Raw genomic sequence first — 24,923 nt, 5'->3', positions numbered from 1 at the left:
TTCGTCGTGCGGTAGCTCAAGAACCAGAGCCACCGAATCCACCAAAAATCCGTGCAGATTGTGGCATCTATAGTTGGTTTTTAAATGTCTATCAAATGCCCAGAGATACATCATCGGTAGCGAGCGATATCTAAAGAGGTCCTGCCAATGCCCCAATTACAACACCACCACACTGACCAGCGTGGTGAGGTATGGTTAAACAATCCCCATAAATAGACACTGGGTTGGAAGGCCTTAATCCAGCAGAGGATTGACAAAAAGGTATGTGAGATTTTATTACACTTTATTTTACCATCGGAACACACCTATTCTGGTCTCCGTGAGGGTATTTTATTTTCACGCAATTGTCATTTTGGGTTAGACAGCAAAACGTCCACCGATCCCATAGGTGGACACTCCAGAGGGTGTGAATGTGCCAAAGTAGCTTTCAGAGTGTATCTTGCAGCTCAGGCAAAGGTCTAATTATACAGTTCCCGACACTTGGTGCTTGCGCTTGCCACAAATGAACCACAATATCTCGCCGATCTCATCGAGGAGCTTAAACCATCACTTGAACTCCGGTCGTCCTCGCAGCGGCTTTTAGATGGCCATCGAACAAAGACGGTCACCGCATCGCACGCTTTAAGATGAGCCTCTGCGGCCATCTGGAACGCTTTTCCTTCCGACATTAGGAACAAACTACAGCTATGCACTTTGGAAACTAGATTGAAAACTCATTTCTTTACGACTGCTTTTTGTGTTTAGTTTGTTGTCCTTCCCCCACACCTCTGATTAGCACGGTTGGCTACGTACAGTGCAAAAATAAGCTCTACATACATACAAATGTCCATGCAGGTAAGAAAGAAATACATAAAATAATTTTGTGCGCGTTAAAGCGTATGGTTTATGAAGAGTTGCATTGCGAAATTAAACATGATTGGAAGGCCAGCTGAAACATCAAGAATAATGTTTACAATAACCACAATCAAACTCCTTAGGAACAACTTGCAAAAATATTCCACTGGATAATACTGGCATCAAGCGTGCGATCGTGTTCCAAGCAAACATTTTCCAAGGGAAAATGCCAACCATAATCCTGTCCTTAGTCCCTTCGTCCACAGGAAATCACTTGCGGTGTGTGGGGAGATAATAATAATTATGATTTGAAAATACAATCATGTGACTCAGATAATTATATTTCAAAAATGTCATTGTAAACAAAGACGATCCAATCCATTTATATCTCAGAGCTCAAGGCGAGACTAGAGTCGCAAGCTACACAAGCATACCAAAACGGCGGCAAGATGTTAACTAGGGCCCCACAGGTGGCGAAATCTTAACTACCTCGACTGGTCTAAAGGAGGTTGTGGGTTTGATCCAAATCCTGACACCTGCATATTCGGAGTTTGCATGTTGTCCCCGTGGTCACATGGCTTTTTTCTGGGTCCTCCGGTTTTTTCCTCCACATTTAGAATCAACGTGCATTTAGATAATTTGGCTGGTATAAATTTCCACGTGATAAGCCTCTTTGTTGAGCTATAATTTGTGGCCAAGTCGCTTCTGAAACGAGTAACGATATGGCATGTTTTGTTGACGTGACAAACCTTACTAATTGGCTGCGTCAGGCGGTGGCGGGTTTAACGATACATTTATATTTATGCGATCTAACCCAAAAAAAATTTAAACCCTCTTTCATGGATATTGGTCGCGAAAAGCCCACATGTTAAACCAAAATAAAATAAAAAAAGGTTTTTGTTACTTTAAAACGCTACCCAGTGCTCGCCAAACCTCAGGGGACTTACTCCTGCCACTCGATGTGGGCCTGGCAGCCAGCGGTGGCTTCTGTTCTTCAGAGCCTCGGCTTGCGAGCTCATCAGCAGGGCAACTCTCCGTGCTTGCCTGTGCACACAGACGATGCGTTAACCAGGTAAGAGCCCACGGCACTTTTTCAAAGGCAAAATTTAGAGCGTGCCTTCACATAACGCGCAACTGTAAAATCACATGCAACGTATAACATATATGATGCACCATTCAAATACGGCATTTGTCATGCACACCGCAGCCTTTCTGTGCAAGTGCTGTGAGAAAGTGCCTATTAAGGTCGTCATGATTTCTAAGGAAATCTGTACACATGACTAAATTATAGCTTCAGCACCAAGTGCACAGACATACAGCAGCATCAGTGAAAGCTATACTCACAACGTTTCGGGCACAACATGAGTCCATCATCAGGTGGGACAACCACAGCAAGAAACAATTGCTGTGGTTGTCCTACCTGATGACGGACGTTTGTGTTGCGCCCGAAACGTCGTGATTAAATTTATTTTATTTTATACCTACATGTACGTGACTTTACCGAAAGAACCAAAGAGTATGGATCCCTGCAGTCACGAAAACTTCAAATCTAGATTATTAGTGAAAGCTCACTGAGAAGAGACTATTCAAACCTTATCATATTAAGATTAGCCCTACTATACTAATAAAGGGGTTAGTAGGGTTTCCATATTATATTTTTTATGATATAATATTTCACAAGATGAAGGTTATCGTGATATACATTTTCCATAATTTTGTAATTGTCTTTTGCATGGGTTTACGGTTTGCTGTAGTATAGTTCTAGTATAAATTAAAATTATCCACATGCTCTTATTGCAGTTCACTCAATATAAATATTTGATAAGTCTTATTATCATTGCAACTTAAAAAAATCGATAACACTTACAATTACACAAAATATAAAATCAACTTTTACATTCATGACATCACAATTGCCATGCCATCAATTACATAAAAAGCATCAATTCAACTGACAACAGCTATTCGTGTCTAACAAAGTGTTGCTCATGCGCATTTTCGTCGGGAAATAAATATATTGGAATAATTAAATGCACGGCCCCCGAAGGTGGCCACGACGTGGCAGCACTGCGACATTTCGTACGATATGCGACGCCCGATAACTGTACCGTCCGTTGAGCAAATGATCGTTGTCGCGCGAGTTTGTCGCTCACTCTTGAATGCAACGGCCAAGCTGCCAGATCCTTGGCTGGTGACCAGCACAGATCTGGGTACCCCCCCCGCCCCCCTTTTGGAAGAGCTTGACTTGTGGGATAAAGGAAGCCAATACCGTCATCGGGGTTCCAATGGGGCGCACTATCCATAACCTCGATGTGGAAGGTGGGTTTGTGTTCATCCATGACCATCAGCCTGCCCAGTAGAGGGCGCCCTTAACATAAATGCTCAACACAAAATAACCAATAGCGTAGCAGTGGTGACGAGGAAAAGAAGACACATGGACAATACGCCTCCTTCTAATACCCGTCGCTGCACACACAAAAGTAAATGTGCGTTTTTAAACACTCATCAGGTCCACATGGTCTTCTGGGAGTGCATCGTTTCAGCAGATTTTTTTTATTATCTAATCATTCGTTTAGAGTATTTGGCTGCTATAAATTTCCACATGTTAAGACACTTCGTTGAGCTGTCATTTTGGCCAGCTCGCTTCCGAAAAAGCAGCTAAAAAAAAGTTACATTTTATTTGTATATTTTTTAGTGATTTGCTGACCTTCCTATACTTTGCACTCCCATCGTGTTTTTGTATTGTTTGTTGTTGTAACGTTCTGACCCAGTGCCCTTACTGGACATCTGTGAAAAAAATGCTTTATAGCTCATCGGATTCGTCCAGTACAAATACATTTTATGATTCCATTTCAATACAAGCCACCTCTGGGTTAGTTTTGTCATTCAGTGTCACTTGAAACAACCACACCTTTTTCAATCAAGAACCGAAAAGCAGCGAATGATTGCGCACAATAAATATATGCTTGAATATTGCAATGGTAAATAACGAGTAAGCGGACATAAGAGGAAGCTAACTTGTGCAAACATTGCGAGTAGGCGACAAATGCAGATTATAGCAATTTACCCAAATAGACCTGAGCCACAAAATGGGGTTTAAGTGGGAGCTGACTTGAGAAAAAACCCCCACAGCCACCTCACACACACACACTACGACCTTAGTTTTGGGGTCACATACAGGGCTACGAGAAAAACTCCTACAAAATTTGTTTTAAAACACACGTTAACTGCAATTTAATAACACAGGTAGCAGAGCATGTTTCTTGAGGAGGACGAGTTAAGAATCTCGATGTAAGGAGTACTGTGCGAGGAGCCATAAATGATTAGAATTAGCATGGTTGGCTCTGTACGATGCGAAGTTCACCACACATACATACAAGTGACCGTTAAATGTCCATTGGCACCACTGGCTGAAACTGCTGATTGGCAACACACTGTTCTGCATCAGTACTTCTGATGAACAAAGAAAATGCTCTGTCCTATCCAGGAGGTCTGGCTCGGGACGATGGATCGTCACACCCAGAGGAACATTCTAAACGGCGACCCATTGATGGCTTAGCGACAACGCCTACAACCATACAAGTGGAACACGTGCATTGCTATACTCTTAGGAACATACATATCTAGTGATATGGAATGGGTCACTACGGCATGGAGGGCTGGCTGCTGGCAAAAAGGAGCTCGGCTGCCATGGCAACCCTGCCGGCCAGCAGGTGAGGGGGTAGGTGGGAGGAAGGCACGTGGAGAGAAGGTGACGGAGGGGGTACAGGGGAACCTTCTAGGAGGGTCTAGAAGGGGGGCGTAGCCAAGGGGGAGCGAGGCTGCACTGGGGGGGATAAAAGGGGGACCCCGGGGAGGACTCGGGGCCGTTGTTGGAGTGGATCCCTGGAGCCCGTCAAGTCCCGTCAAGTCTTCGCCATCATCGACAACATCGTCTTACCCTCGTCTGCAGCGTTGTGGGTCAGGCAGTCTGTTGCTGCCCTGACCTTATTGTAGCATTCCCTGTGCCTGCAAAGGCTATAAATAGACAGAGTGCCTCCTGATACAGTGCATCTCGAGTCCATCACTATAGATATTTGAACACATAAGTATTATATTTATCGGTTCTTCATGTCTATGAGACCTTTTTGCCAGTATCAAAATGATGAAAACATTATTATTTGGTTCTTTCGGTTAAGTCACGTCTAAAGATAAAATAATAAATTAAATTAAATAATAGAATACGACGTTTCGATTGCAACACAAGCAATCATCATCAGGTGTGTTGCAATCGAAACGTCGTATTCTATTATTTAATTTAATTTATTATTTTATCTTTAGACGTGACTTAACCGAAAGAACCAAATAATAATTCCTGCAGTCACGAAAGTTCTAAAATTAAGATTGATGAAAACATAATAAGCTTTGCCCTTTCGGGCAATAAAGCAGGTGTTCAAATATCAAAAAACCAATTAGATACCTATTGCAAGGCATCAAAAGTCTGCATTAACCACACATACTTGTGGCAAAACATGCAAACAAACATGCTCCGATAATGTATGCATCGTCGTTGAAACTGATTGGCCTACACTATAAAAAGGGGTAAAGCCTAGTTGTATTTTTTCATTAAATAAGCTCTTCATGTTACGAGGACTTTGTTTAACAGCGCAGGTTAATTCCCCATCGTACCTCTTGCGGACAACTTCCATCGATCCATTCCTGCCGGTGGCGGTCAAATCCGCTGGAGCATCTGAAACAAAACGCGGAAAATGAGTAACTATCGAACACGGAAGCATGGGGGGGGGGGGTGGGGGTGGGAATTACTCAAGATCTTCACATAGATGGCTGCACATTTTGCACTCTGGAGCTATTACGAGCGAAGAATTGTGAGGAGTGAAACGGGGGAGGAAAAAAAGCAGGATGAAAAACAGGTTTGCAAAGTTGAGGAATACACGGATCAAGAGACAGATGCAAGTCAGCTTTAACAGGGCACCTCGTGGCTAAGAGAGATCAAAGTCAGAATATTTATTTGTACTGCTGGAGGATTCCGATGAGCTACAAAGCTCGTTTTCACAGACGTCGAGTAGGGGCGGATCAGAGCGTTACAAGATGATGGCCAATGGGCGAGACTGGTGACAGAATGGCAGTCCAAGCAGTGGAACACACCCAAAAGGATGAGCAGCACCAGGACATGGGCAGTGCGATCAATTCAGTGCACACACCTGAGATGGATTGTGGCATGGCAGGGCCACGACGGACGGTTTTGGAAAAGATAGAGGCCTTCAGCCAGCCGTGGGAATACCATGGGCACGTGATGATGATAAATAGTTGTTTGGATGATGAAAAATTTAAGAATAGGCATTAGCCTGTCCAGCAATAAAAACAGTAAGCATTAAGATGATCAAACACCAAAGACACCTTCTGCAAGGCATCAAATACTGCATTAACCACACATACTTGTGGTGAATCACGCAAACAAAACGTGTCCTGATAATAATCTATGCATCGTCTTTGCAACGGATTTGTCTACACCAGAGACAGCCGCCTTTATCGTTTTGTCTCAGTGTTCGACCAGAGAACACCAAAAGGCGAAAGCCTATTTTTTTTTTAAGCCTATTCTTATTTTTTCATCGTCCTGATGCTGGCAAGAAAGGTCCCATAGAATAAATAGGAGCCGAAATAAATAAATGAATATAAACCTCTGGATGCTTCCACACCACCCGCAGTCGAATGCGATGTGGGCAGACAGGCAGCCGTCACACGTCTTGTACTGATTGCACGCTGTCAGGATCACAAGAAAAAGAAACAGGTAGCTTCAGGGAGTGAAGAACGCCTCTTCCAAAACAGCAGGATAAATCGAGCAGCGAAATGGAAGAAGCTCAACCCCTTCACTGCTGGAAAGGCTGCACGGGGGTGGGGGGGGGGTGCATATGGGGGCGCAAACTGTAACACCGCAGAACACGACACGCAGCACACACACGTGTGATCTCAACGTGCCGCGCACAAAAGCGTTGTTGAGGAAATGTTGTCACGATGTTTGGGAGTGTAAAAGCTCAGTATCAGAATGTATTTATACTGGAGCAATCCGATGAGCTATGAAGCTATTTTTTTGTTTCACGGATGTCCAGTAAGGGGGCAGGTCGGAGCGTTACAAGAAGAATAGAAAACAATTATATGACTGCAAGAATACAGGAAAGGTAAAACAAATAACTTTAACAAAAATATACAAATGAAACTAAGCTACCGACACTGGAAAAAGGCCGACTTTGTTGTTTGCAGGCTGACTTCAAAAACTGCACGTTCCGCTGATAGCACACAACTGACAATGCCAGTTCTTTAAAGTGGGCACCATCAGAATGCATTCCATATTTTACGTCGAAGGGCAGGACAAATAATTTAATTAAATATACCATGGACGTCTTCGAGCAGATGTTTATAATACAGTCAAGTATTTACTGAGTGGAGACCATTTTACAGCCATGTCATGACTCATTTATATGCACATACAAACCATAACTTTAAAAGTCTGTTCTTAAAGCACGTAGTCTATCATGGGGCACAAATGACAGTTTTTCAAGTTCTTGAAGCTGAACTGGAGGGATTATGTGTGGTTTCATTTGTCCACATTTTCCAATACACATCTTCAATTGTGTAACATCTCTAAAGTATTTCCATGTTTCACGTGCACACTTAAAAATCCCTGCTTACATTTCTGAAGGGTGCACCTAATTAGCATCACCAATTAAAAGCATAAGCACCATATAGAAATCATGCGAATTATGTTCATGCGCACGCACACACAACACAACACACCATACAACAGTACCCTGTTTTTACACTCTTCAATGAAAACGTGCAACGTGCTTGTAAACCACCAAGCTGGTACTGGTTTTCATATTTTTAAAAACCCAAACAAATGCAAGATGTCTCTGGAAAGCAGGAAGGCAATGTGACTGTGGCTGGAACACCAATAATGTTTTACGAATACAGCTCGACACAAATGATATTCCAACAAACCACACTGCGTTTTAAAAATGCAATGTGGCGGCCACTTCGTTCCGGCTGTTAAGCGTCTCCAGCACAAGTGCCACGTCGTGGTTTTGGATGCCAGTGACCCCCCCCCCCCCCCATGATAATTTGATAACACTAAAAATTGTTTTCTTGTTCCTGGGTAGTAAGTGTTAGTTCCTAATTGCTCATCCCTCAAAAGTACAGAAAATGGCTATTATTCCACACAAACTTTGCCTTTGTGACCAGGACAGTGAAATTTTTAAATTTACCTATTTTAATTGAGAAAACGAGCGAATTTGTCTTTTTGTTCACAAAGTCAGGAAAAAACAACATATGAATAAAAATGTATATGTATTTATACTAAAGTAATAAAAAAATTAATACAAAAGATTTAGACATCAAGGCACACTACCACAGGCGGGACTGGCCACAGCGGACCGAGTTCTCTGTGGGGAGGAACAACGTCAAGTGGGAGCCCCTGATGGACCCCTGGAAGGTGCTGATGCCACCACTGCACATCAAATTGGGCCTTATGAAACAATTTTTCAGAGCCGTAGTTAAGGAGTCAGCAGCCTTCAAGTACCTTCAAGACTTCCCTAAGCTGTCTGAGGCAAAGGTTAAAGCCGGGGTCTTCGTTGGACCACAGATAAAGAAGATCTTGGAATGCAATTAATTCCCCAAGAAGTTCACTAGTAATGAGAAAGCGGCTTGGAACAGCTTTGTCGCAGTGGTTCGTGGCTTCCTGGGTAATCACAAGGTCGAAAACTACGTGGAGCTGGTTGAGACTGGCGAAGAACTATGGCACAATGGGCTGTAGAATGTCCCTCAAAGTCCATATCCTTGATCAATTCAAGGAGGACATGGGAGCGTACTCGGAGGAGTAAGACGAGCGCTTTCACAAGGACTTTGAACGCCGCTACCAAGGACAGTATAAAGAGAACATGATGGGAGACTACAATTTGTATTACTTTAGTATAAATGTTCATTTTGATTCGTGTTGTTTTTTTCTGACGTTGTGAACGAAAAGACACAAATTCGCCCGTTTTCCCAATCCATGAAAAGCAGGAAATAAAAACAGAACCAGGACAATTGACCAAAATAAAGAGGAAAGGCCACTTTAAAGAGATGGGTTTTCAAAGCAGAATGAAATAGATCTAACGACTCCGATTGCCTGATTCCATAGCTTGGGTACCACGGTAACAAAATCCCGATCACCAAAAGAGCACAACCTAGACCTGGGAGTGCCGAGCAGTTGGAGATCAGAATATCTTAAGGGACCTTGATGGAATATCTACATGTAGTAGTTCCTGCCAGTAATGTGGGGTGAGCCTTTAAAGCCTTATAGGTTAATAGCAGTCTCGTGTAAATGTCCTCTCTGGACAGGATAGCGCGTTGCCCCATTGCATGCGTTGATTTTGCTCTGGGTGCTTCGATTACACTAGTCTACAATTCTAGATTTGAAGCTTTTGTGACTGCAAGGATACATACTCTGTTTTTTTCGGTAATGATTTGGAGAGAGCCTTGCCTGCAACCCACCAGCGTGCATAACAAAAGGCTGCGTAATCCTAGCTCGCTTATCTACTTACGCCATTTACATCACAAGGCCTCGGCTGCAGCTCCAGGTGTAGCTGCAGAGGCTGTTTTGGTAATCAACCCCCACGACCCATCCTGGCTCCTCCCCCCTCCCCTTAACCAGTATATAAGGTCGTGTCTCTTTGAGGTCTCTTCACTTGATGCGGTGATTTTGCCGTGACGGTTCCACCTGAAGACGGAGGCTTGTGTTGCCTCCAAAACGTCGTGATTTTATTTATTTGTTTTATTTTTTAACCTACGTGACTTTACCAAAAAAAACAAAGCGTATGGTGGACAATTTTTTTGACATCGTCTGCTTCAGAGATTAAATGTGCTGTTTAGTATGGATTTTGATGTGCTGAATTCACATGACAATTAAAACAACCGATTGGTTACTGTTCCCAAGATATTTAAGTTTTTACATTTTACGTCTATGTATATTGTGAAGATAGCAGCGTCACTCGTAAATTGTAAACCTAGGTATGTGTGTTTATGGTTGCTTTACATGATAACATGTCACCTGTCCTGTTCATGTAAAACTTAAAAATCAGCAAAAGGGTTATATAAATATAATGTATTATGGAATAAAAGGCAAAAAACTAGTATGTATATACAAGTGCATATTTTTTATTTAAAGCTTTCATGACTGCAAGGGATTCATATTCTTGGTTCTTTCGGTAAAGTCACGTAGAAGCAATCATCATCTGATGATGTTTGCTTGTGTTGCAATCGCAGAGAAAACAGCAATACGTTGTGTATCCAGTCTGCAGACCAAGCAACAGAGCAACAACCTTCAATCACCACAAAGCTGCCATTGATGTTGGTCATAGTTTATGCACCTGAAAAGTTGTTTCATGTTGTCATAGGTTTCCTTTATATGGACTGCATGACCAACTGGAATTGATGGCAAAATATTGCCATTATGCAGCAAAACAGCTTTAAAGACTCACCTTCGATTAATCAATTAACAGTCTCCACGCATTTGGATTATGAGCGATGTTGATGGCTGCCATCACACCATCGATGTTGTTGCAGGCTACAAGATCACCTTTCATGCAGAAGAATGGGACAAGATCCTTTTGACAGTCATGGAACATGGAAACCCTAACATTACCTGCCAGAAAATTCCACTGCTTCAGTCTGGAGCCCAACAGCTCTGCCTTACTCATGGGTAGTTCCAAATCCCTGACAAGGTCTTTCAGTTCACCTTGTGTTATGAGGTGTGGTTCAGAGGAGGAGGATGACTGGAGACATTTGGGTCATGTGACCTTGATGGTTCATGACCAGAAGTTGCATCCTCTTCCTCGTCCGACTCAAGTGAGAATGATTCTGGTGCATCAGGAACCGGCAGTCCTTCTCCGTGGGGTACTGGGCATATAGCTGATGGAATGTTTGGATAATGCAGTCCACTTTTTCTTATTTGACACACCTTTCCCAACTGGGAGGCGCCATGCAGAAGTAACAATTGCTGATATGATCTGTTGGCCCTCTCCTAATCATTGGCACTGAAAAAGGCAAAGATTTCCTTTTCCTGTTCCACCACTGGCAAAGATTTGTTGTACAAGTGTTGCAGCATATGTGTGGGGCCCCCACATCTTGTTCCGATCTCCAATTTAGCAGCCAAAATAAGGGTGATAGGCTTTCTTAACCAGTGGTTATACTGCACTTTTGTGATGCAAAAGTCACTTCACAAACATAGCAGAAGCTAAATTTTGACTTAAACTTTCATGATTGCAGGAATTAATATTCTGTGATTCTTTCGGTAAAGACACATTAATTGAACCGACCAAACGGTTTTCCTTAAAACCTTCTGCTGCTAGACCACCCAGAGTATATGGCTTACCAAACATCCATGAAGGACGTACACCCCTTCGTCCAATCGTCTCCACCATTGGCTCACCCACCTACAAACTGCCCGATATTTGTCTGAGACCTTGTAGCCATTTACTGGTAAGACCACCTCTTCTGTTCTTAACTCAGCTCACCTGGTATCGCCAATTAAAGACATCTCACTGTAACCAGGCGATTTGTTCATCAGTTTCGATGCAGTTTCTGTAAAAAGTTCCTGTGCCCAATAGCATTACAATAATTGAAGATTTGGTCCAACAAGAACTGAATGCTGCTGTACCAGCCAGAGGTGGGACAAAGTCATTGTTATGCAAGTCCAAGTCGAGTCGCAAGTCATCAAATTCATGACTCGAGTCTGACTCGAGTCCAAGTCACATGACTCGAGTCCACACCTCTGGTACCAGCCGTGATGAGACACTGCCTTACCAATACATACTTCACTTGGAATGGAACAGTCGACAAACAAATTGAAGGCACCCCAATGGGTTCTCCCTTATCTCCAGTTGTGGCCAACGTTTTCATGAAAAATTTTGAGACGGACGCCATCCACTCTACGCCCGTCTTTGTGGAAGAGGTACATGGATGACACGTTTGTCAACTGGCCACATGGCCATCCAGCTCTGGAACAATTCTTCAACCACATCAATTCCATACACCCAGCAATAAAATTCACCATGGAGGTGGAAAAGGATGGCATGCTACCCTTCTTGGATGTCTGAATCAAAAAGATACCAGATGGCTCATTGAGCCACTCTGTCTACAGGAAAGTGACCCATACTGATGCCTACCTAAAACCTGATTCGCACCACCATCCATCCCAGAAGAATTCCCTCATCAAAACGCTACACCATAGAGCTCAATGTACCTCTGACCATGAACACCTGATCAGTGAACTCAAAACACATACACCTCCGCAAAAACATCATCCCAACCGCGAGGAAGGAGCCATCTGAAGATCCAATCAAAACCATCACCTCACCTTACATAGCAGGGATAACCAATTTTTTTTACAAAATCTTGAACAAACACAAGATCCAGGTCCGATTTAACAGTGCATAAAATGTGACCGGATCCCATCTGTGAAGGACAAAATTCCTGATAAGCAATATCCCGGCGTCTACAAACTAAGCTGTATCTGTGGCAGCAGTTACATTGGGGAAACCAAACGACATGTCTCAGACCGTGCTCGTGAACATAAGGCAGATCTGAAACATGGCAGGACCAATACTCCTGCCGTAGCTGATCATTACTTTAATGCGGCTGGCTCACGTGAAATTGCTTTCTCCAAGACGATGATACTTTGCAAACCGACTGGCTATCAACAAAGATTAGTTCACAAAGCCATCCATATATACCGACACAGACACAATTTCAACCGAGATGACGGTTTTAAACTCAGCAATCATTGGAAAGATGTCATCAACCACTTTGGGTCATGACTTGATTTGTGTTTTCTTGTCCACCTCCACTGTCAGCAGTGTGGGTGTGTGGAGCGAGGTGCAAAGATTTGATTTGTGTAGACCAGGGGTCGGCAACCTGCGGCTCCGGAGCCGCATGCGGCTCTTTTGAACCTTGACCGCGGCTCCGGGGCGGATGCTAGCGAGGGGAGGAGGCGCACTGTGACACCTGCTCTGGCGTTGCCGCTGCTGACAGGTCGCCGCTCCGCTCCACACTGCCCGCCCGGTGACAGGCAATAACGTTGCCGTTGCTTTGTCACATGTTTGGAAGAAGTAAAAACCTTCCTGGGCAGCAAAGAGCTCACCTTTGCTGAGCTGGAACAGCCAGAGTGGCTGGAAAAATTACATTTTATGGTAGACATGACAGCACATCTAAACACGCTAAATACAACCCTTCAGGGGAAAGGAGGCACAGCCATGCACATGCTGGAGGAGGTTTTGGCATTCGAGCGCAAGTTGACAGTGTTTGTCAAAGATTTACAGAGAGGTACACTGTCTCACTTTCCCTCTTTGAGAGAGTTCAAACAAAGTCATGATACGATAAATTTGGAATATTTCAAGTCTGCAATCACCACAATGCAAAGTTCGTTTGGGAAACGATTCTGTGAGTTCAGAGAGGAAAAAACGACATTATCCTTCCCTGTCACTCCCCTGGCGATCGATCCATCCCTATTGAATATGACTGCATTTGCAGGTGTAAGTCAACCTGATCTTGAGATGGAACTGGCCGATATAGCCGACAAAGATATATGGGTGTCCAAGTTCAAATGCTTGACCGCTACTCTTGAGGATGTTGCCCGTCAAAAGGCCATTCTGGCTCAGAATCATAAATGGAGTGATATTGAAAACCTTCCCAAACAGGACAAACTTGTATTCGAAACATGGAATGCCATCCCCAACACTTATATAAACATGAAAAAGTATGCATTTGGAGTCCTGTCGATCTTCGGCTCCACATATGTATGTGAGCAGGTCTTCTCCAACATGAACTATATTAAAAACAAACATCGATCACGCCTCACAGATGACAGCTTGCAAGCCTGTGTGAAAATGAAGGTGACGTCTTACAGCCCTGATGTGCAGACACTGTGCACTGAGGTTCAGGAGCAAAAATCCCATTAACCAGGTAATTTAGCTATTAATTTGCAAAAATATATTTTACATTGTTAAGTGAAAAAGTCCTTTTTTTATTCAGATTGACAGCTGACTGCACGATCCTGTATATAGCAATAAGGTAAGAAACAATATATGCAGTGTTATATTTGTTTTAAATGTTGCAATGGTTTTGCGGCTCCCAGTTTATTTTTTCCTTCGGAAACGGGTCCAAGTGGCTCTTTATGTCTTAAAGGTTGCAGACCCCTGGTGTAGACCGACTGCAGGTTACGGAGACCTCTCCTACATTAACATTAGCTGCCCCGCCCATCTCTAAACCTTTATAAACAGCCTGCCTCACCAGCTTTCCCCCTCCTGATGACGATTGCTTGTGTTGCGATCGAAACGTTGTGATATTGTTATTATTTTGATTATTTTTTCTATCTACGTGGCTTTACCAAAAGACCCAAAGAATATGAATTCCTGCAGTCACGAAAGCTTTAGTCTTTATTATCTGTTATTTTTATTTTATTTTTCTATCAACGTGACTTCACCGAAAGAACCAAGAATATAAAAATAATAAAGGCACTTTCTTTAAATTTTTATTATTTTATTGTTGTTATTTTTTCGATCTTCGCGACTTTACCGAAAGAACCCTAGAATAGCGGAAGTTATCTGCTTTGTTCACACAAGTACGAGGCATCTCTGCTCACTCTGGCTAAACAGAAATGCGTCCCTTTGTTAAATCAAACTGACAAATAAGAGCGCACGACACTGTATGATTTCTAGAGCTCATATAAATGGCAATTTGTTCAGCAGAGGGATGTAAGCCTAGGTAGAATTGCATCATCCATGACGTATAGGAATAACAGGATGCAATTCATGTCATGTATGATGCAACACCAGGTTCATATTGCATCATTCATCGTTTTGCTCAAAAAGCAAGAACTGTCCAAACCCAGACATAGATCCAGTCAAAGATGTATTTTAGTCATTTCTGGTTTAAATTGAGATCCCTTCCCTTTATAACTCACTTATCCTCCACCATTCCCAAGTCACGGGTCGTATATACTGACCAGTAGCATAGCTTGAAAACTAGAGCCAATCAACAATTTTAAGCATCATTTTCATTCTCAGTGACCCAGAATTAGCAAAGTTGGACTACATTGATTTCGCTAAGCATTTTAGCTGTAGACCAGTGCTACCGCCCACGTTCATTAAATGGGCTGCAGTGGCATCAGTTATGCTATATTAGAATAATATATTGCGAACAACAATCGTTAGATTCAGCTCTTGAACTAGTGCTCTGGATAAGGCCAAAAGCATTCCACATGCAATGTGGTTGTCACATGACATGCATGTAGGGCATGACGAGACTTGTGCCTTCCTGCGGTGTGAGCAGCATACCTTTGTGTGCGTTATTTAATATAGGCATGGTCGTACAACTCGCCTTAAAACATTTTAGGACACATTTTATGTGTATATATATGGTCACTTAAAAAAAAGGTATTACAATAGATTGAAATAAGAAAATGTAAACTTAAGCTAAAAGTCACAAAACGATTACGTAACAGCTTTGATGGATATGCCTCTCCCGGGGACTGCATGTGGTAGATCTAAAGTCTCACTCAGAACCAATGTCATCTGACGCACGTGGAAATCACCGCTTGTTGAGTAAACAGAGGGATTTAGCCAGCTGGCGAATGGTCCATAACGTCTCAAACGCCCCCCAAGGATGAATTCAAAGGAGATTTGATTATTTATGGCCGATCCAATCACATGATGGAGAAACCAATATTATGACCATTTATAAATAATGCGAAGAGATTATTAAATGGACGTGCAAAAAGGCAAGGAAAAGTGCATGCTTGGAATTGCACCAAGAATGCGTGGATCAGAGAACACACACACACACGTTGTAGACATCATTCCGACTGTAAAAAAAAGAGCCTTGAGCAGGACTCGTCACCAGAAGGGATGATGGAAGGTGGTCGAAACCGAGGGGAGGCGTTAGCCAAAAGAGAACAGGCCTGAGCGACATCCATCGATAAACCATTGCAACTTAAGGACTCGCCACCCCCCCTCTCTCCCTTTTCAGCAACTCAGATTTGTGGATGTGCTTCAACCACTTTTCAAAGTTTGGGAATAAATCTAAAAGGTTGGCACACTGCATGCACCCTTGGCCTAAGCACCGCTTTCACAACGACGGCCAGAACTGCCTGAATCCCATACACGCACACGTAGGGAGGGGGAAGGGGGCAATTACAGGCAGCAAAAATCCTGCCAGACACGAGCTACAGCTTTGCTAAAATACAAAACAGGTGAGACGTGCGCAAAATTGTTCCCCACAAAAACAAATTCTGCAGTAAATTCATGTACGCAACGTTAAATTCAGTTACATTTGCATGCGTGCGTCACATCGTAAAATTACGTGACGTCGTTCCGGCAGATTCAATCTCATAAAAATGTTGGTCTTGAAACCTTTACACCAATGACTACAGCAGTGGGCACGGCTTCTGCAAATATTGGTTTTGGCAATCCCAACTGTTACTACACACACATGGGGGGAATGACAACAGGGCTGCACGTGTACAATCACCAGCACGACCTGTAAAGGGGACGTCGGCCGAGGTGACGGGAGGGTTCACACACACCCAGCAGAGCAGGCAGTGCGGACGACACAAACACAGCCCCCCCCCCCCCCCCCCCTGTGAGCTTCTGGCCTAGCTCCCGTGCAATGGTGGCGAGATGTTAACTACCTCGCCCGGCATACACGAGGTCGCGAGTTCGATCCCAACCCCGACGCCTGCATATTTGCAGTGTGTACGTTCTCCCCATGGTTGCGTGGTATTTTCTCTGAGTCCTCCGATTTTTCCCTACACATTTAGAATCAACATGTGTTTAGAGTGTTTGGCTGCTATAACTGTCCACGTGATAAACCACTTCATTGAGCTATCATTTATGGCCAAAAGAAGCTAATAGCTCAGTGGGCCTTACCTGGTAAAATATATTTGTAAAAGTTTCGTTTAAAATGTTTGGTCTGCCTGGGCCTTTCCCGTGGCACCAAAGACGGTACAAAATGGGACCCACACCCACAGGCAGCAGCTTCAGTGTCGCACCATAAAGGATTCACGGAGTCTGCGAGCAACACAAGCAAGAGTCGGGCAGACCGTCTGTGTTGGGAACGCGCGCTCGATGTCTAAAGCACATCACCCTCGTCCACCAACCAATCCGGCTACTGCATAGTCACGTGAAAGAGCATTCGCTAAATAAACCAACCCATCGCTGCCCAGTGCAATTTCTCGCCAGCTCAGAACTGGTACCATTTGGCACATGCACAGAGAGAAACAGTTGGGGTTCATGCGAAAGTGTTTCAATCTAGCACACGCTCATCAGAAAGCCCTCAACTCGCCATTAAGATGCCTGCTTTAGCAGGAATGCTAGGGGCAAAATAGTGACAATGGGAAATATTGTTAATGGTATTAAAAGTAACCATTTCTGCCAAAAACGGCTTTAATATGTCCTGTACTCAAAGAGATGCAAATTGTGCTCATAGTGTATACACCATATTGGAAACACAACTCAAAACATAGCAGACTTGTAGCACAAACATAAACCTTAACACGAGAGCTTTTTAGATTAGATAGCGTAGATATAAATGTGGCATTAAACCCACCACCACCCGACACAGCCAATTAGTAAGGTTTGTCATGTAAACAAAACATGCAATCAGTTACTAGTTCAGCACACTGGTGTGTTGGAGAGTAAGCGATTTTAACGACACACATTTACATCTACGCGATCCAACCCAAACAAAACCTCTATTATGGATAATGTTGGTCGCGAAAGCCTAACAACGTGTTAAAATAAATCTCGACATTAGAGTGTTGTCGAAAGTACGGCCATATCTCTGAAAGCTGACTAAAATGGGGTCAGAAGAGACAGATCTTGCGAACAGATGTTGTGCAGTTGCTGTGCAAGCCTGGGTGCCCAAAGGCCAGGGTCCAGAGCCATGAAAATGGATACAGCATTAACAGTGATAGCACCACACTGACATCTCCAGTTTTCTTAATTTCCTCGGACGAGGTTCGGAATTTCGGTTAAGCGCACACTGCCTTGAATTATCCCATCGCATTTAAAACACTTGTAAAAAAAGGGGGGTACACTGTAGTTGAAACGCCCTACCGTTCCAAAAGAGCGTTTAGACGCTATTTGATTACAAATGACTCAATGAAATCCAATTTCATAGTTGCTTGGTAAAAAACAGAGCAATAAGTGCAACTGCTTTAACCTTTGAAAAACGGTGCGTGATTTAAACCATCTTTAGTCCTGTTATTTTGGAAATTGAACCACGAAAGGAATAAACGCACAAACCTTTCAAGTGTGATTACTGGACATCTTTGAGAAAATACCTTTATAGCTAATCAGATTCCTCCAGTATAAATAAATATTCGGATTCTAAATTGAAATGGCCTTCATGCCGTTACGAACGCCGCAAGGCACTCGTGTCTGTTCACAGCCCTGAGCAAGTAGAAACAATTCATTGCTCGTGTTCAAGGCCTTGTGAGCGCTTGTGATACTTCATATTCAGGATCCAATTCTATCCGATGCCTTGGCGTGGATCTTTAAGACCTGCCAATTGTGCAACCCCCCCCTCCCACCCCTATGCACGCCTCGATAGGGTGATTGATTGGGCATTTACTGTGGTGCCTCCAGGGTTAGAGCCCCTCCACCTGTGGAGGTCAGGCTCCTCGGATTGGGTTGACAACTTAAAGTCCGGAGTAAAAACTTAGAATCATCATGATGCGTTTATAGTAGTTGGCTGCTATTAATTTCAACAGAAGCCACTTTGTCGAGTTATCATTTGCGGCCAGGTCGCTTCTGAAAAAGAGCTATATAACCAGTGGCCCTTACCCACCAAGATAAAAACATTTTAGTTTAGTTTTAAACACCTAGATTTGTTCTTGCTTGGCTCAGTTTGCCATCCAGTTATTTCATTAAAAACCTTTTCATTTCAATCCCTGATGCATTGAGATTATGTAAAAGGTGCCTTACAAGTGCAAATAATTATGAATTCTACATTCCTTTGGCCGAGATCAGTGAATCCATGAGACAACATTCCACACTTTGAGATAGGCTCAAGACTGCTGCAGCCAAGAGTTTCCATAACAGAAAAGCAATTTTTTGTCAGTTCATGATAATACATTTATGCATCATGCCATTTCTCATCTTGCAGATCCCATCTTAGACGGTGCTTTGCTAGACCTCTGCCTGAGAACAAAAAACATATCAAAATCACATTCATCAAGAGCACTGCCTTAAAAACGGAAAGTTTTCACAATTTGGCAACAATTTAGGCAATGGCCCTTCTTCATCTAACCTATATAATTCATTTTTTGTCTGTCCGTCCGTCCGTCCGTCCGTCTGCGTACGCTCCCTTGCGGGGGATGTAACTCTCGGACCGTGGGGTTCGGCGAGATTAAATTTTGCAGGTGGGCACGCCCCCGGCCCCGCGGTAAACTTAGGCATTTCCGATTTTTCGTCTCTAAACTTTAAATCGGACCGATTATCGATTTAGTGCGATTTCTATTTATTTATTTAACGCTTTATTTATTTATTTACTCTTGCCGGCCGGCGCAGACCCCGGCGGTTGCCCCTGGCAACGGATAGCAACGCGTTCGCTGCGGGGTGGACGCCATTTTGCATTACCATTAAAAATATGCGCATGCATTAACACGCGATTCTGAGGTAAATTCATCAAAGTTTCACGTCCTCTTCACTCCCCCCCACCCCAATGTGTGCAATTACTATTATAGGGTCGGTAGATAATAAAATTATAGCGATTACACAGTATTATTGTAGCGCGGGGGGGGGGGGGGGGGACGGCACCCGTACCCAGCCTCAGCCGGGTGGGCTATTTAGGCGAGGCCGGAGGCTCTGCACGGCAGAGGTGTGGACTCGAGTCATGTGACTTGGACTCGAGTCAGACTCGAGTCATGAATTTGATGACTTGCGACTCGACTTGGACTTGCATAACAATGACTTTGTCCCACCTCTGAGATGTGGACACGAGTCATGTGACTTGGACTCGAGTCAGACTCGAGTCATGAATTTGATGACTTGCGACTCGACTTGGACTTGCATAACAATGACTTTGTCCCACCTCTGCTGCACGGTACTAGGCCTCGACACCCACCACGCGACTCTGAGGTAAATTCATCAAAGTTTCACGTCCTCTTCACTCCCCCCCCCCCACCCCAATGTGTGCAATTACTATTATAGGGTCGGTAGATAATAAAATTATAGCGATTAGACAGTATTATTGTAGCGCGGGGGGGGGGGGGGGGTTAACAGCCCCAGCACCCAGCCTCAGCCGGGTGGGCAATCTAGGCGAGGCCGGAGGCTCTGCACGGTACTAGGCCTCGACACGCAACTCTGTCAGGCGTCGACTTTGTGGTATAAACTCGATATACCCAGCGTTGCCCGGGGGAAAAATACATGTAAAATCTTCTGAAAACTTTAAAACATAACATCCCAATGAAAATACAACTGTGTAATTAAAACTCTAAACCCGACCGCGCCAAGAATCGATTCTCTGAATCGCGAAAAGGAATCGAAGGTTGTAGATTCATTTAGAATCGCCTTATTTCCGTTTAATATTAGTTGGTTATAGAGTTGATATAAACTGCTACGAATGGGAAATATCAGGCGTTGACCGGGACTAAAATATAATTCAAAACTCCTGAAAACTTTAAAACATAACATAAGAATGAAAATAAAACTCTGTAATAAAAAATGGAAACCTCCTATGCGCCGGGAATCGATTCTTTGAATCGCGCAAAGGAATCATCGAAGGGGGAGAGTGGTGGTGGTGTGGGAGAGTGGTGGTGGTGTGGGAGAGTGGTGGTGGTGTGGGAGAGTGGTGGTGGTGTGGGAGAGTGGTGGTGGTGTGGGAGAGTGGTGGTGGTGAGGTTGAGTGGTGAGTGGCGGTTGTTAGTGGTGATTAGTGAGGGGTGAGTGGTGAGGGTTAGTGGTGAGGGTTAGTGGTGAGCATGAGTGGTGAGGGTGGGTGTTGAGCGTGAGTGGTGAGGGTGAGTGGTGATTGTTGAGGGTGTGATTGGTGAGGATGAGTGGTGAGTGGTGAGGGTGAGTGGTGAGGGTGAGTGGTGAGGGTGAGTGGCGGTTGTGAGTGGTGATTAGTGAGGGGTGAGTGGTGAGGGTGAGCGTGAGTGGTTAGGGTGAGTGGTGAGGGTAAGCAGTGAGGGTGAGCAGTGAGGGTGAGCAGTGAGGGTGAGCAGTGAGGGTGAGTGGTGATTGGTGAGGGTGTGATTGGTGAGGATGAGTGGTGAGTGGTCAGGGTGAGTGGTGAGGGTGAGTGGTGAGCGGTGAGGGTGAGTGTTGAGGGTGAGTGGTGAGTGGTGAGCGTGAGTGGTGAGGGAGAGTGGTGAGCGTGAGTGGTGAGGGAGAGTGGTGAGGGAGAGTGGTGAGGGAGAGTGGTGAGGGAGAGTGGTGATTGGTGAGTGGCGGTTGTTAGTGGTGATTAGTGAGGGGTGAGTGGTGAGGGTGAGCGTGAGTGGTGAGGTTGAGTGGTGAGCAGTGAGGGTGAGTGGTGATTGGTGAGGGTGTGATTGGTGAGGATGAGTGGTGAGTGGTCAGGGTGAGTGGTTGTTGTGAGGGTGAGTGGTGAGGATGAGTGGTGAGGGTGAGTGGCGGTTGTGAGTGGTGATGGGTGAGTGGTGAGTGGTGAGCGGTGAGGGGTGAGGGTGAGTGGTGAGGGAGTGGTTAGTTTTGAGGGTGAGTGGTGAGGTTGAGTGGTGAGGGTTAGTGGAGAGTGGTGAGTGGTGATTTGTCAGTGGTGATTGGTGAGGATGAATGGTGAGTAGTGAGGGTGAAGTTGAGTGGTGAGGGTGAGTGGTGGTTGTGACGGTGAGTGGTGAGGGTGAGTGGTGAGGGTGAGTGGTGAGGGTGAGTGGTGAGGCTGAATGGTGAGAGTGAATGGTGAGAGTGAGTGGTGAGTGGTGAGGGAGAGTGGTGAGTGAGAGTGGTGAGGGTTAGTGGTGAGAGTGAGTGGTGATTGGTGAGGGTGAGTGGTGAGGGTGAATAGTGAGTGGGAGTGGTGAGTGGTGAGGATGAGTGGTAAGGGTGAGTTGTGAGTGGTGAATGGTGAGGGTGAATGATGAGTACAGTCAATATGCACTGCTGTTATCATACCAGGTACCACCACCACAATATGTACTCCTCTCATCATAGCAGATACCACCACGGCAGTATGCACTGCTGTAATCATAGCAGGTTCCACCACAATATGCACTGCTGTCATCATAACAGGTACCAACACAGCAGTATGCACTGCTGTAGTGATAGCAGGTACGACCTCAGTCGGTATACACTGCTGTAGCGATAGTAGATACTGCTATCGAGTTGGTAGATACCGCTATAGTAAATACTAAAACAGTCAGTATATACCGCTACAGTCAGTCAATACTGCTACAGTCAGTATATACTACTATACAGTCAGTATATACTACTATACAGTCAGTACATACTACTATACAGTCAGTACATACTACTATACAGTCAGTACATACTACCACGGTGAGTAGCTACTAGAGTCAGTCGATACTATTATAGAGTGAGTAGATACTGCTATAGATTTTGTAGTTACTACTATAGTCAGTGGATACAACTATAGAGTCAGCAGATACTATACAGTTAGTCGTTACGAGTATATAGTCGGTAGATACTACTGTAGGCCCAGTAAATACTACTATGGTCAGTAGTTATTACAGTCACTAAATACTACTACACAGTCAGTAGCTACTACTGGCTCAATTGATACTACTGTACAGTCAGTAGATACTACTACAGAGTCAATAGATACCACTTCCTCTGTTGTATGTAAGGTGTTGTTAGTATATATACCTACGAGGGGTAAAGATATTTTTTGAGGGGGAGGGGGGGAGACCGCAATTTTCGGAAACCTTTTGACATCAACTATTTACCCCACACTTTCTACAACTTTTTGGACTTGTGAAAGCCTCTTATATATTTGTTGGTGGAGAAATGTACAAACAGCCCACCGGACTTTGACAATACATTAGTATCTGTGTATATATATGTAAGGTTTTTAAGAAATATATTTTTCACCCGGGCAAAGCCGGGTACTTCCGCTAGTAGAATATAAAGGGAAGGGTCACTGCCCAAAACGTTACCTAATGTCTACTTTTCCGTTTGAAGGCAGTGTTATTGACGAATGCATCGGGGTTTGGGTTTTTTTTGCTTGTGCACCACTGCCAATCCAGTGTCACCACATCAAACTGCCAAAAGGAATGCAACACTGGCTATTTTTAAACCAAGCTAAGCTAGATTTGAAGATTTCGTGACTGCAGGGATCAACTCTTTGGTTCTTTCGGTAAAGTCACGTAGGTATCAAATAAAATACATTTTATCACGACGTTTCGATTGCAACACAAGCAATCATCATCAGGTGGGAAAACCACAGCAATACATTGTTTTGCTGAAGTGGCAGAGAGATGCCGTGGTAAGAAGTTATATAGGTGTAAAGTAGTAACTTGACGGGAGACGACCTTACGGGTAGCACACTCTTTATTAACACCAACTTATATTACACGGGTGGCTAACTGCAGCCTAACCCACGGGGTTCCCCTGGCTACACCCACACGGGCTCTTACGCCCCGTAGCTTCTCGGAACCCACCCGACTGGGGTGTCCGTCTCGACTCTGGGTCCCACAGCCTCGTCCCACATGGACGTCAGACCACGGGTCCCACAGTCTCGCCTCCGAGCCACACAGGGTCCCGGCCCTTACAAGGACAGCGGGACTAGGGGTCTCAGGGCCCTACCTCTTCAACTCCGTCTTCGATCTTCAACTGGTTAACAACTCCCCGAGTGCTCCCGCGCGTCCCCCTTTATAGTCCCTCATGCGGACGTCGCTGAGAGCACCCACCCCAGTTGACCAATCACTGCGCGCTGCCCACGATCCTATTTCCCACCTTGTGTCAGCGCGCATAACCACGCACCCCGCGCCGCCCCGTGATCTCTCACTGTCGGCGCGCATCAACACCACCACTACATAGGTAAGAGAGGGGGGAGGGGCAAGGGTGGGGGGTAGGGGGAGCGTTGCGTGGACGCTAGGAGAGGGACGTCCACGCAACGCCCCCCTCCCCCTACACCCCTCCCCCCCCACCCTTGCCCCTCCCCCCGACCCTTGCCCCTCCCCCCTCTCTTACCTATATAACCTCTTACCACAGCATCTCTCTCCCACTTCAGCAAAAAAACAATTTCTTGCTGTGGTTTTTCCACCAGATGATGATTGCTTGTGTTGAAATCGAAACGTCGTGATTTAATTTATTTTATTTGATACCTACGTGACTTTACCGAAAGAACCAAAGACTAAGCCAAGCTATTTTTATTTTACCAGGTAAGGGCCCACTGAGCTATGTAGCTCTTTTTCAGAATCGACTTGGCCACAAATGATAGCTCAACGAAGTGGCTTATCATGTAGAAATGTATTGCAGTCAAATACTCTAAATGCTTGATGTTGATGTTCAATGTGGAGAGAAAAAGCAGAGGACCCGGAGAAAAATCCACGTGACCACGGGGAGAGAGACACTCAAACTCCAAATATACAACAATCTCCAGACGAGGCAGATAACATCTCACCACCAGGTCGCCAAAATGTTGCACCACGGTAGCAAGATGTGAAAGTGTATTTAATATCAGGGTGGGAAGAGCCCCCAGCGATGTTCCCTTTACCACCGCCACCACTGCCATGCCCCCACCAATGCAATTCTACGACAGTGACATCGCCAAAGAATAAAAACAAAATAAGATGCTGGGCCGAAAGGTGGACTTGATATTTAAGACTAACATTGTGACTGCTTGCAACAACAAAAAATAGCTTTATAGCTCATCGGATTTCTCCAGTAGAAATAAATATTTGGATTCTATTTTCTGACTGTAAAACTGAATGAAACATTATAATAAAAGTAGCCTAAAATGGTGTTGAATGTATGTAATAATTCACGTAATAATTGACAACCATTTGTCATTCCACTGTTGGATGAAAGCCTCCTCCCGCACCTTTAGGTTATGGGGCTTATTTTACCACG

At 44.4% G+C, this 24,923-nt stretch overlaps 1 protein-coding gene across 1 annotated transcript in view; it reads right to left on the bottom strand.

Annotated features, from left to right (window-relative positions):
* Positions 1–24,923, bottom strand: part of LOC144724514 (plexin domain-containing protein 2-like) — a 67,757-nt gene that overhangs the window by 6,443 nt on the left and 36,391 nt on the right. The window contains exons 9-11 of the mRNA XM_078603723.1: positions 6,513–6,594; positions 5,503–5,563; positions 1,782–1,878 (exon numbers count right to left, since the gene is read on the bottom strand). Coding sequence (XP_078459849.1) covers positions 1,782–1,878; positions 5,503–5,563; positions 6,513–6,594 — 240 coding nt within the window. The remainder of the gene's footprint in view (positions 1–1,781; positions 1,879–5,502; positions 5,564–6,512; positions 6,595–24,923) is intronic.

The sequence above is a fragment of the Lampetra planeri genome, chromosome 21 (assembly GCF_965212315.1).
Source record: "Lampetra planeri chromosome 21, kcLamPlan1.2.h2, whole genome shotgun sequence".
NCBI lineage: Eukaryota > Metazoa > Chordata > Hyperoartia > Petromyzontiformes > Petromyzontidae > Lampetra > Lampetra planeri.
This window is presented reverse-complemented; position numbering and strand designations above follow the sequence as displayed.